Below are 14,374 nucleotides of genomic sequence, written 5' to 3'. Positions count from 1 at the left end.
TGGGTATTCAGTTACCAGAGCTACAGCCGACTTCTACGGTGAAGATGGTGGATAGAAGCTGGATTATTCTTTTCCAAAAAGCAAGTTAGTGGAGGCTTGTGGGAAAATAGAAAAGCCCTGTTATGATGTGGGCTGGAATAGGGGATGGTGGGTATGTTTTCATGTGTTTGTGATTTTATTTGTTCTAATATAAGAATTGTTGGCCCCAGTGGACTTTAGGGTTATAAGGTTGTTCTAGACTCAACCCAAAGCTGCATTTTGTACTTCAAAAATAAGTATACATTTAGTGTAGTATATTTTTTGCTAGGACAAACTTGTCTACTTTGCCTAAATTCCTCCAGGTTTTATTAATGACAGATAGATTAGAATTCATCAGGATTTTATACAAATATGGAGAGAATGGTCTCATGTGTTTGTTGTGATGTGTTTTACTCCTTGATAAATATAAAAGCAGTGATGCGTTTTACATGAATGTCCAGGACAAATGGATCTCAATTAAAATGTCAAGTTGAATTACTTTTTGGCTACTGTGACTTTATACATTACATGACCAGTCACTTCTCTTGTTATTCATCTTCCTGTCAGTAACTATATCATTGCCAATAACTCAATATAGTAAAAAATATAAAAAGAAGATATAGAATACCTGACAAAGTGAACAGAAAATTGGTAATTTATGTATGGAACACAAATGAATTGCTGAAAAACCTGTGTGGTACAAGACTTGCCTTCCAGCCAGGGGACAATGTTATAAGACCTTTGGCAGCTGTGTGAGGGAAGCCACAATTTAGGGACTATTTCTTTCTTTAAAACCTCGGCAGTATTTCTCAGATGTTCTGGTATTGCTGTTACACCTCCCAGCAAACAGTGTGATAATGCAGAAACAGTGCTTTTGATTTGCTTAAGAGTTGCATTCATCCAGCTGCACTCCTGAAACAAAGAAGTCAAATCTGAATTAGTTAACGCAAATTATTATTCTGTTTATAGAATAATATGTCAAAGAAACCATACATACATTATTTTGTATAACAAATGTGTTGAATTTGAGTTTTTTATCCCTGCTACTCATGCTGCCTTCTACTTCCGCTGCCCTTACTACTTCTGTACACTTTTCTATCTAACAAAAGTTATTTAGTTACAGATAGCTGAAATATGGATTGGCTTTGTTATGCTAAAAAGGACATATATTATGCAATTGTCACTATAGTTGGGGGAAAAGAAGTTGGGACCACTAAGTTAGCTTTTATCTGGCCTTATAGTGTATCTAACTTTTCATGTAACTTATCAGAATAAACTGTTATATGTGTGTCTCTAGCTCAGAGAAAATTCTGCTTTCTCTAAGCTAGTGGGTGGAGCCTAACTGTTATCATGTCTTCTATACACAGCACACATAGATAAAAGGAGAATCCTGCTCTCCTATCACTATCTATCACGTGTGTGTGTGTGTGTGTGTGTGTGTGTGTGTGTGTGTGTGTGTGTGTGTGTGTATATATATATATATATATGCTTGATAAAGGTCCTATTGTTGGACAGAAACGTCGCTGTTTGTTGGCTGAATAAACCACTTTGTTTTCACCACTTTGAGTGCTGCAAGATCTCTATTTTTTTTATATATATATATATATATATATATATATATATATATATATATATATATAAAAGCAGCAGCAGCATGGAGGACATCATACAGCAGTAATGAGCAGTGTGGCTGTGAATCTAGCACTTGGGTGACATATAACTCTTACCAGTATATATATATATATATATATATATATCTTTCCCTCTACCCCCTTTATAGACTCAGATGGGCAGCATCTGTGTATTTCTTTCTGCTCCCCCTCTGTTGTCCATATACTTCTATGGGCAGTGTATCTGTTTCTCCTATTTGCTGCGGCTCCCTTTTCCTGCTTCTCCCTCCCCTCCCCATAAACTTCTATAGGCAGCATGTCTGTCTTTCACTCCCTGCTCCCTCCTACTGATCCCCTCGACTCTCCATAGACTTCTACGGGCAGCGTGTCTGTTTCTCCTCTCTGCTCTCTCTTTCTGCTACCCCTTCCCATCTTCATAGACTTCTAACGGAAGTGTCTTCATCTGTGTCTCTACTCTCTGCTTCTGCTCCCTCCTCCTGCTTCCCTTGCCCTGTCCATAGACTTCTATGGGCAGTGCCTGTGTCTGTGTTTCTCCCTCTGCTCCCTCCCCTTGCCCCCCCCTGCTCCATAGGCTTCTATGGGCAATCTGTAAAGAGACGCACACCCACTTTCTGCAGTCCGTCTCCTCTGCTTTGTAACATGAGACAAATTTTGCTTGACAACAGGGGGGGACAGCAGATTTCAGAAAGTGAGACACCTAGTGGCAGTAACTTCACACAGAATTTGCATGGATAAAACAAGTACATTTTAAAAGTAATTAAATTACAAAGTTAATATATAATCATAGCCATTATAACTGCACTTCTTTTAAGTTTTAACATCTAAATGAATAGGTAGAAACTCTCTCAAAATTATTTGTTAGATTATTCTTTGTGTACATCAAAAGGGAAAATCTAGTAAAAAAAAGTTATCTTCTGGTATGTCACAGATACATGTGAGAAGATCAGATTGGTGAATACTGTCATCTTGGACCACCACTGATTTCCAGAATTAGAGGGCAGCAAAATATGAACAGTGCCAAAGGAGTATAAGCACTTTTTGGAAACTTTAAATTCTGAAAATTAGTGGTGGCCTGTGATCAGCTCATCACATATTTATATATAAATCATATGTATTATATATATATAAGTTATTAAGATAATTTCTACCGGATTTCCACTTTTAATAATCTTGGCTTATTTTGAATTGTGAGAAAGCATTTGTAGGAGCCCTACGAATTAACATGAGAGTCTTGCCTGTTGTTTTAGCATTGGGTCTGGTGAATTTGATTGGCAATAAATAATTTGCATTCCTATTTTTACAACAAAATAAGACCCTCATGCTATCTTAAGCCTCACATTAAAAAATATTATTTCTCTCACACTTCCCTACTCTCAATGTGAATTCCATCAGTAGGAATGTGCTCAGGTGTCCTTTGTATTAAAGAAAATATATGTTTAAAATTTATAACTCTATCATCAAATGCCATTAGATGCCATATTGCTACTATTTACATTGTAGCCTGCACACCTTTGTGGTATTAATGAAAATAAAATACCTTCTACAAATACACAAGATATATACACACACTGTGTGTGTGCGTGTGTGTATATATATATATACACACACACTGTGTGTGTGCGTGTGTGTATATATATATATATATATAAAAACAAGATCGCAACCATATAACAACAAAAGAAAATCCACTACCGCAGCTAATATTCTGAAACATTGTTACAGTTCCAATGAGATGTAGAATTCAGGATTTCCATATTTTTATTATCTGACACTATAGGCTTAAAATGGCTGTGCTGTCACAGCTGCTCTGATGGTACATGGCTTGTCAGAGTAGCTTATTCATATTCCAGTCTCTGAAAATGAATTTAAAATGAGGAATAATAATATTGATTATCTATGTTTAGCTTAGGGAGCTGTCTTAGTTGTCCAGCTGTGCTTTATTTGGCAGAAGCAGAACATAAAGAAGAATAACTTTGAACTAATAACAGTCACAATTCTTGTCATTTCCTTTTAATTCATACTGCCATGCTACAAAGAGCATAAAAATCCCTTCATGTAGCAGTATATCTTTACCAGTGCTATATTTTAAATGATTTTTCACATCTTTTTGACACTGCTCGCATCCTAGTTTGAAAGATGTAGTGTTATGTTCTTTTGCAGAATGCATTTTGTTAATGCATTCTTTTGTATTAGAGAGTTACTGGAAATAGACTATGCAAGCTTGATGTTCTATGCAAGGAGCAATCTGTATGTTCAAATAAAGTCAGTATTCAAAAATATTCAATATAACAGACATAATAGTATGTTAAGTCATTCATATAGTGTGGTGTGTATACATTTACACAGTTACTGGAGTCGTACATGGATCTTCTGAAAAGGGAAACCCAGTCAAAATAATCTTCTTCTATGTACATAAATACATGTGAGAAGATCACATTGATAAAGTCTGTGGTCTGTGACCATCACTGATTTCCTGAATAAAAGGGCTCTACAGAACACCTAAAACCCTTTGGCACTGCTCAGAGATCTCTGTTCCTAGAAATATGATACAACATTCCAAGGAAGTGGTCAGTCAAATCAAGGGATGTTATTTCACTCGGGCTGTTTTTCTTGGCATCCGAGGGCACCCAATAGTTTTCACAGACCCATTTACTTCAGCGGGTAATTCGGGTCTGTGAAAACTGACAGGTCCTATGTTTCCACGGATCACTAATGGTCGTGTGCATTAGGCTTAAACCTACATTGAATAGGGGACTTATTTATTTGACAGTACTAGAAGGATAGCACTCCCTTTTATTTAATTATTTATATTGTAAATGTATGTCAAATATTTACTAACTGTGCAAAACACACAAATAACCGACATAAATAAACTAAAAGAAGCAAAGCAAGGGATGAGAAGAAAGGGGTGAGAATTCCCTTCAAAACATAAAATTGGCAATATATTAGTTAATCAGAAGTTAGAACATTAGCCAAAATTTGGCAATTATGTTATATTTACTTACAAAGATATTAGTATTTCTCTATTCAGCTGTGGCAGCTATTTTTGTAAAATTGAAACCCAGAAGTGCTGCCATACTAGGGGTCAATTTTGAAGTAGTTGAATTAGAAACTGATGTCAGCATGTTCAATGTTTGTGAGAAGCTTATTGAAAGGTGATAACCAATATTTTGGCAGCCCATCAGTTATTTCAAAGATACGGTGACAACCAATGTTGCAGGACTTCCTCTCATCACTTTTGGAAAAAATGTCTGTCATAACAAAACAAAACTTCCAATATTTCTTGAACAAAGAAAAGAGACAAAAACCACGGCGCCACATAGTGTAGATTACCAGAGGTAAGAGGAAGCAATATCCCGAAGTCCAAATAGGTGCTCACCTAGAATCAAAGGACAACGGACGATGGAGAGAAATGCTGCTGCTGCTGCCAGGACTCGGTGCCGGTGATCCAAGGAAGACCGCAAAAATAATGCTGATATACAGAAAAAAATTGGAGTCTCCAAGGCGCTGCTGCACGGGAAAGCAATAAGCAAACGATGTATCAAGTAAAGGTGATTTAATGAAATCAAGGCTACGCGTTTCAATGCCGCACCGGCATCTTCATCAGGCCATAAAAGAAATAAAACATCTGCACAGTTTAAATACACACTGACCAATTAAAAAACCCGCCAATATGACTGGGGTCAAAGTTCTCAGATGACGTCATGAATGAAAAGAGCTGTAACAGTTCACACGAGGCAATAGATAGTAAAACAGCAGTCAGGACCATGGACAGCGGTCGTGTCAAAAATACGCAACTGTATAAAAGGAAAGCACATAGCCGACAGGATAATAATGGTACATAGGGAATAGAAATGCGAAATTGCAGAAGGGATAATCGATGATAAAATGCAAATAATGTTGAAATAAGAATAATATATGACATATATAAAAGAGGAACGAAAAAGGATTCAGATATACAGTAAATAAATAACTGTGCCGCAATATGCTTGCTCGGAATAAACATCCAATGGATGTTTAATAACTAACATACAAATGGATGTTGGGAGAAAGATACATAATGATGTAAAATGGAGATGTAGAAAAAATGAGTGAAATGAACAGAAGAGACAGCGCAATAGTCGGGAAAGGACAGGGCATAGAAAACTATAATGGGCATGATATACATAGTGATCCAATAAAGTACCATTAGAAATGGTGTTACGATGGATACTATACAGTTTATGAAATACAATTATGTGATGATGTACAATTACAGAATCAATGCAGTACAAAAATAGATAAAACAATTGATAATAGACATAAAAAAACGGGGTAAAAGGGAACAAGTTGCAAGAACACCAATATATAAAAGGATCATCGGGGGGCTGGGTAAAAAACAACATATATAGAGCCAAAAAGTGAGAGAGTAATTGGAAAAATCGGGTATCACGAAAATGAAGAGCAGGAAGGGAAATCACTAATAATCTTTATTTAATTGCGCAAAAATGCCGCTAAATAGAAATGACCTTAAATTATGAAGCAAACGAATTTAAAGGAGTACATAAAACTAGGAAGTGCAAAATACTCACAAATGTGAGGGAAAAACGGACCCAAACGAACGGGCAGAGAAATTAGTGGTGAATGGATGGGCAAAATGTATTGTTAATAAATGATAATTAATCAAGGGACGATTCAGTTAGATCATTTAGACCATATGGTTGTAGAGTCCTAAGTTTAAAGATCCAATAGTTTTCGCGCTGCTTGAGTTTATTAAACCTATTTGCAGTGTTTGATGAAATCAGTTCGATCGGTGTGACCGTTATTTCATTAAAATGATTGTTATGAGTGGAGGCAAAATGACGTGAAACACTATGTTTCATAAAACCAGAGGTGACATTAAACCTATGACTATTAATTCTGGTTCGCAGGCACTGAGTAGTGCGGCCAATATATTGCAAACGACAAGGGCATTCAAGCATATAAACAATATAAGAACTCCCACAATTAAGGAAATTATTAATTTTAAAAGATTCATCGGTCACTGTTGAAGTATATTTAGTGGCTCTATGAGTGATCACAGTACAGCACATACAGCGTTGATGGCCACATTTGAAAGAGCCTAATAATTTAGGGAGTAAAGTGGAGCTAGTAGTCGATGGATTGCTCAGTCTACTTGGGGCCAAGATATTTTTAAGGGATTTGGAACGTCTGAACGTGACTATGGGTTTGGTGGGCAATTAATTCTTAAGATAGGGATCACTAGTTAAAATGTGCCAATGCCTCTCTAGGATTTCTCTAATTTTCTTATTACCACTATTGAATGTGGTGATAAAATTGTTACTAAAATTACGGGCATTCTTATTGACAACCTTTTCCTCAATACAAGATGCTTGAGTTAGTAGGGCAGCTTTTCGTCTCGCTCCTTTGATGAGGTTAGTGGGAAAATTCTTCTGTTTAAACCTTTTTTCTAAAACATTACATTCCTTATTAAAATCAATGTTGGTAGTACAATTTTTTCTAATCCTCCTAAACTGACCAAAAGGGACATTCTTGATCCATGGCGGATAATGGGCACTGTTAAAATTGAGGTAGCTATTGACGTCTACCGTTTTAAAATGGGTTTTCGTGATGAATTTATTGGAGGCAATATCAAAAGAAATATTTAGGTCAAGAAAATCAATGGACGTGGCTGAAAAAGTATGTGTAAAAGAAAGCCCATATGTGTTCTGATTAAGGAATTTGATAAAGGATATAGCTTCAGTCTCATCACCCATCCAAATGAAGAGAAGATCGTCAATATAGCGTTTGTACCATAAAATATTATTTTTGAAGCGATGATCCTGGTGTATATAATGATCTTCAAAGTTACCCATATAGAGGTTGGCATAAGATGGTGCGAACCTGGAACCCATAGCACACCCCTTTATTTGGTTATAGAATTTTTTATCGAAGCTAAACGAATTATGATGGAGAATAAAATGAACGCATTTGGTAATAAAATCAATCTGAACAGAGGGCATGTTAGTTTTGGTGTTTAAAGCAGATTTAATGACATCTAGGCCTTTGGAGTGAGGGATATTACTGTATAAAGCAGTGACATCTGCAGTTAGAAAATTAATGGGATGCATACGATTAGTTACATTAATGGCAAGAAGCTCTCTAATAACTTGCGTGGAATCCTTGAGATATGAAGAAAGGCCTGCCACTAAGGGTTGTAAATGCAGATCAACGAAATGGGAAAGGTTACTGGTCAGGGACCCTATCCCAGAAATGATCGGGCGCCCAGGGGGATTGGTGATGGATTTATGTATCTTGGGAAGATGGTACATAAATGGCAGACTAGGAAATGGCATATGGAGAAAGCCCTTTTCTTTTTTTGTAATGATGCCTTCCTGGAAGGCTGTTTCGATAAGATTAGCATATTTTAATGAATGGTCATGTAAGGGGTTCGCTGTTAATGGAACATAGAAATTGGTATCACCCAAAATCCTATAGGTCTCACCCAAATATTGGTCTCTGTTCATTGTAGTTATGAACAGAGACCAATATTTGGGTGAGACCTATAGAATTTTGGGTGATACCAATTTCTATGTTCCATTAACAGCGAACCCCTTACATGACCATTCATTAAAATATGCTAATCTTATCGAAACAGCCTTCCAGGAAGGCATCATTACAAAAAAAGAAAAGGGCTTTCTCCATATGCCATTTCCTAGTCTGCCATTTATGTACCATCTTCCCAAGATACATAAATCCATCACCAATCCCCCTGGGCGCCCGATCATTTCTGGGATAGGGTCCCTGACCAGTAACCTTTCCCATTTCGTTGATCTGCATTTACAACCCTTAGTGGCAGGCCTTTCTTCATATCTCAAGGATTCCACGCAAGTTATTAGAGAGCTTCTTGCCATTAATGTAACTAATCGTATGCATCCCATTAATTTTCTAACTGCAGATGTCACTGCTTTATACAGTAATATCCCTCACTCCAAAGGCCTAGATGTCATTAAATCTGCTTTAAACACCAAAACTAACATGCCCTCTGTTCAGATTGATTTTATTACCAAATGCGTTCATTTTATTCTCCATCATAATTCGTTTAGCTTCGATAAAAAATTCTATAACCAAATAAAGGGGTGTGCTATGGGTTCCAGGTTCGCACCATCTTATGCCAACCTCTATATGGGTAACTTTGAAGATCATTATATACACCAGGATCATCGCTTCAAAAATAATATTTTATGGTACAAACGCTATATTGACGATCTTCTCTTCATTTGGATGGGTGATGAGACTGAAGCTATATCCTTTATCAAATTCCTTAATCAGAACACATATGGGCTTTCTTTTACACATACTTTTTCAGCCACGTCCATTGATTTTCTTGACCTAAATATTTCTTTTGATATTGCCTCCAATAAATTCATCACGAAAACCCATTTTAAAACGGTAGACGTCAATAGCTACCTCAATTTTAACAGTGCCCATTATCCGCCATGGATCAAGAATGTCCCTTTTGGTCAGTTTAGGAGGATTAGAAAAAATTGTACTACCAACATTGATTTTAATAAGGAATGTAATGTTTTAGAAAAAAGGTTTAAACAGAAGAATTTTCCCACTAACCTCATCAAAGGAGCGAGACGAAAAGCTGCCCTACTAACTCAAGCATCTTGTATTGAGGAAAAGGTTGTCAATAAGAATGCCCGTAATTTTAGTAACAATTTTATCACCACATTCAATAGTGGTAATAAGAAAATTAGAGAAATCCTAGAGAGGCATTGGCACATTTTAACTAGTGATCCCTATCTTAAGAATGAATTGCCCACCAAACCCATAGTCACGTTCAGACGTTCCAAATCCCTTAAAAATATCTTGGCCCCAAGTAGACTGAGCAATCCATCGACTACTAGCTCCACTTTACTCCCTAAATTATTAGGCTCTTTCAAATGTGGCCATCAACGCTGTATGTGCTGTACTGTGATCACTCATAGAGCCACTAAATATACTTCAACAGTGACCGATGAATCTTTTAAAATTAATAATTTCCTTAATTGTGGGAGTTCTTATATTGTTTATATGCTTGAATGCCCTTGTCGTTTGCAATATATTGGCCGCACTACTCAGTGCCTGCGAACCAGAATTAATAGTCATAGGTTTAATGTCACCTCTGGTTTTATGAAACATAGTGTTTCACGTCATTTTGCCTCCACTCATAACAATCATTTTAATGAAATAACGGTCACACCGATCGAACTGATTTCATCAAACACTGCAAATAGGTTTAATAAACTCAAGCAGCGCGAAAACTATTGGATCTTTAAACTTAGGACTCTACAACCATATGGTCTAAATGATCTAACTGAATCGTCCCTTGATTAATTATCATTTATTAACAATACATTTTGCCCATCCATTCACCACTAATTTCTCTGCCCGTTCGTTTGGGTCCGTTTTTCCCTCACATTTGTGAGTATTTTGCACTTCCTAGTTTTATGTACTCCTTTAAATTCGTTTGCTTCATAATTTAAGGTCATTTCTATTTAGCGGCATTTTTGCGCAATTAAATAAAGATTATTAGTGATTTCCCTTCCTGCTCTTCATTTTCGTGATACCCGATTTTTCCAATTACTCTCTCACTTTTTGGCTCTATATATGTTGTTTTTTACCCAGCCCCCCGATGATCCTTTTATATATTGGTGTTCTTGCAACTTGTTCCCTTTTACCCCGTTTTTTTATGTCTATTATCAATTGTTTTATCTATTTTTGTACTGCATTGATTCTGTAATTGTACATCATCACATAATTGTATTTCATAAACTGTATAGTATCCATCGTAACACCATTTCTAATGGTACTTTATTGGATCACTATGTATATCATGCCCATTATAGTTTTCTATGCCCTGTCCTTTCCCGACTATTGCGCTGTCTCTTCTGTTCATTTCACTCATTTTTTCTACATCTCCATTTTACATCATTATGTATCTTTCTCCCAACATCCATTTGTATGTTAGTTATTAAACATCCATTGGATGTTTATTCCGAGCAAGCATATTGCGGCACAGTTATTTATTTACTGTATATCTGAATCCTTTTTCGTTCCTCTTTTATATATGTCATATATTATTCTTATTTCAACATTATTTGCATTTTATCATCGATTATCCCTTCTGCAATTTCGCATTTCTATTCCCTATGTACCATTATTATCCTGTCGGCTATGTGCTTTCCTTTTATACAGTTGCGTATTTTTGACACGACCGCTGTCCATGGTCCTGACTGCTGTTTTACTATCTATTGCCTCGTGTGAACTGTTACAGCTCTTTTCATTCATGACGTCATCTGAGAACTTTGACCCCAGTCATATTGGCGGGTTTTTTAATTGGTCAGTGTGTATTTAAACTGTGCAGATGTTTTATTTCTTTTATGGCCTGATGAAGATGCCGGTGCGGCATTGAAACGCGTAGCCTTGATTTCATTAAATCACCTTTACTTGATACATCGTTTGCTTATTGCTTTCCCGTGCAGCAGCGCCTTGGAGACTCCAATTTTTTTCTGTATATCAGCATTGAACTAAGAAAAACACAGCTATGAAACTTTGGCTGCTCTTCTCTCTTTTGATTTACTAATATATGGACAATTCTATGTTTGGATTTGACATGATTTGTCTATGTGACTAGATTTCAGCCGTTATATATACAGTTTCCTTTGGCATATGTGGATTTTTTACAAAACAGAAAAAAAACATTTAACCCCTTCCCTCTTTAGCCACTTTTGACCTTCATGACAGAGCCTCATTTTTCAAATCTGACATGTTTCAATTTATGTGGTAATAACTTCGGAATGCTTTCACCTATCCAAGCGATCCTGAGATTTTCTTTTAGGGCCTTATATATTAGAAACCTCCAAAAAGTCACCCTATTTTAAAAACGCCACCCCTCAAAGTATTCAAAACATAATTTATAAAGTTTCTTAACCCTTTAGACGTTTCACAGGAATTAAACCAAAGTAGAGGTGAAATTTACAAATTTCATTTTTTATTGTTGCAGAAATTCATTTTTAATCCATTTTTTTTTGTAACACAAAGTTTTACCAGAGAAACGCAACTCAATATTTATTGCCCAGGTTCTGCAGTTTAAGGAAATATCCCACATGTGGCTCTAGTGTGCTTATGGACTGAAACACAGGCCTCAGAAGTAAAGGAGCACCTAGTGGATTTTGGACACTCCTTTCTATTAGAATATGTTTTAGGCACCATTTCAAGTTTGAAGAGCTCTTGTGGTACCAAAACAGTGGAAACCCCCAAAGTGGCCCCATTTGGGAAACTACACCCCTCGAGGAATTTATTAAGTATAGTAAGCATTTTGACGGCACAGGTTTTTTGCAGAAATTTTTGGTATTAGGCCATGAAAATGAAAATCTACATTCTTTCAAATAAAATGTAGGTTTAGCTAATTTTTTTTAATTTTCAAAAGGACTAAAGGAGAAAAAGCACCACAACATTTGTAGAGCAATTTCTTCCGAGTAAAACAATACCCCACATGTGGTCATAAACGGCTGTTTGGACACACGGCAGGGCTTAGAAGGGAAAGAGTGCCATTTGGCTTTTGGAGCTCAAATTTTGCAGGAATGGTTTTCGGAGGCCATGGCGCATTTGCAAAGCCCCTGAGGGACCAAAACAGTGGAACCCCCCCCTCCCACAAGTGGCCCCATTTTGGAAATTGCACCCCTTGAGTAAATTATCTAGGGGTATACTGAGCATTATAACGACGCAGGTTTTTTTCAGAAATTATTAGTAGGCCATGAAAATGAAAATCTACATTCTTTCAAAGAAAATGTAGGTTTAGCACATTTTTTCTCATTTCCACAAGAACTAAAGGAGAAAAAGCACCGCAAAATTTGTAAAGAAATTTCTCCCAAGTAAAACAGTACCCCATATGTGGTAATAAACGGCTGTTTGGATACACGGCAGGGCTAAGAAGGGAAAGAGCGCCATTTGACTTTTGGAGCTCAAATTTAGCAGGAATTGTTTGCTGAGGCCATGTCACATTTGCAGAGCCCCTGAGGGGACAAAACAATGAAAATGCACAAAAAGTGACTCCATTTTGGAAACTACACCCCTTGAAGAATTAATCTACAGGTGTAGTGATCATTTTGACCCCACAGGTTTTTTTCATAGAATTTATTAGAATTGGGCAGTGAAAATAAAAACAATCCTTTTTCTTCAATAAGATGTAGCTTTAGCTCAAAATTTTTCCTTTTCTCAACAAATAAAGGAAAAAAGAACCACAACATTTGTAAAGCAACTTCTCCAGAGTACGGCAATACCCCATATGTGGTCATAAACTGCTGTTTGGGCACACGGCAAGGAACAGAAGAGAAGGAGCGGCATTTGGCTTTTGGAGCACAGATTTTGCTGGATTGGTTTCTTGACACCATGTCGCTTTTGCAAAGCTCCTAAGGGGTATACTATACCCCTTGAGGAATTAATCTAGGGGTGTAGTGAGCATTTTGACCCCACAGCTGTTTCATAGATTTTATTTGAATTGGGCAGTGAAAATAAAAATTCATTTTTTTCCAATAAGACGTAGCTTTAGCGCAAAATTTTTCAGTTTCTCAAAAAATAAAGCAGAAAAAGAATCTCAAAATTTGTTAACCAATTTCTCCCGATTATGGAAATACCCAATATGTGGTTATAAACTCTCATTTTTGGGCACACGGCAGGGCTCAGAAGGGAAGTAGAGACATTTGGCTTTCGGAGTACAGATTTTGCTGGATTGGTTTCTGGTCGCTATGTAGCATTTGCAAAACCCCTGTGGGACCAAAACAGTGGAAACCCCCCAAAAGTGACCCCTATTTTGGAAACTACACCCCTCGAGGTATTCACCTAGGGGTGTAGTGAGCATGTTAACCCCGCAGTTGTTTTGAAAAAATTAGTGTGCACTCGATATTGCAGAGTGAAAATGGGATTTTTCAATAGATATGCCAATATGTGGTGCCCAGCTTATGCCACCATAACAAGACAGCTCCCTAATTATTATGCTGTGTTTCCCGGTTTTAGAATCACCCTACATGGGTCACTAACCTTTTGTCTGGACATTTGACAGGGCTCAGGAGTGAGAGTATACCATGCAAAATTGAAGCCTAATTTGGCGATTTACACAGAATTGGTTCACAATTGCAGAGGCTCAGATGGGAAATAATAAAAGAAACCCCCCAGAAGTGACCCCATTTTAGAAACTACACCCCTCAAGGCATTTATTAAGGTGTGCAGTGAGCATTTTCACCCCACAGGTCTTTTCCATAAATAAATGCGCTGCGTATGGTGCAAAGTAAAAATTTAAATTTTTCCCCAGAATTGCCAATTCAGTGGCAAGTATGTCGTGCCCAGCTTATGCCACTGGAGACACACATCCCAAAAATTGTTAAAAGGGTTCCCCAGGCTATGGCGGAGTCATATATGTGGAAGTAAACTGCTATTTGGGCACACTGTAGGGCTCAGATAGGTGGGAGCGCCATTTGGCTTTTGAAGCATAGATTTTGCTTGGTAGTAGTTTTGTTTGAGTATTACTGGTGTTTCCGTTTATAATGTGGGGGCATATGTAAGCTGGGCAGAGTACATCAGGGGCATAGTCAGAGGGTATAATATTGGGGTAAACAATAAAATAATCCATAGATGTGTGTTACGCTGTGAAGCAATCATTTCTGCACAGGCCAGTGTCGCACTGATAAACGGTGTCTTTA

The 14,374-nt window shown here is 37.1% G+C and overlaps 1 protein-coding gene across 1 annotated transcript in view; it reads right to left on the bottom strand.

Annotated features, from left to right (window-relative positions):
* The window catches only part of LOC142741794 (uncharacterized), a 659,023-nt gene that overhangs the window by 90,604 nt on the left and 554,045 nt on the right, over positions 1-14,374 (bottom strand). Inside the window, exon 94 of the mRNA XM_075851126.1 lies at positions 729-930. Within this exon, the coding sequence (XP_075707241.1) occupies positions 729-930 (202 nt within the window). The remainder of the gene's footprint in view (positions 1-728; positions 931-14,374) is intronic.

Source organism: Rhinoderma darwinii, chromosome 2, assembly GCF_050947455.1.
Source record: "Rhinoderma darwinii isolate aRhiDar2 chromosome 2, aRhiDar2.hap1, whole genome shotgun sequence".
NCBI lineage: Eukaryota > Metazoa > Chordata > Amphibia > Anura > Rhinodermatidae > Rhinoderma > Rhinoderma darwinii.
This window is presented reverse-complemented; position numbering and strand designations above follow the sequence as displayed.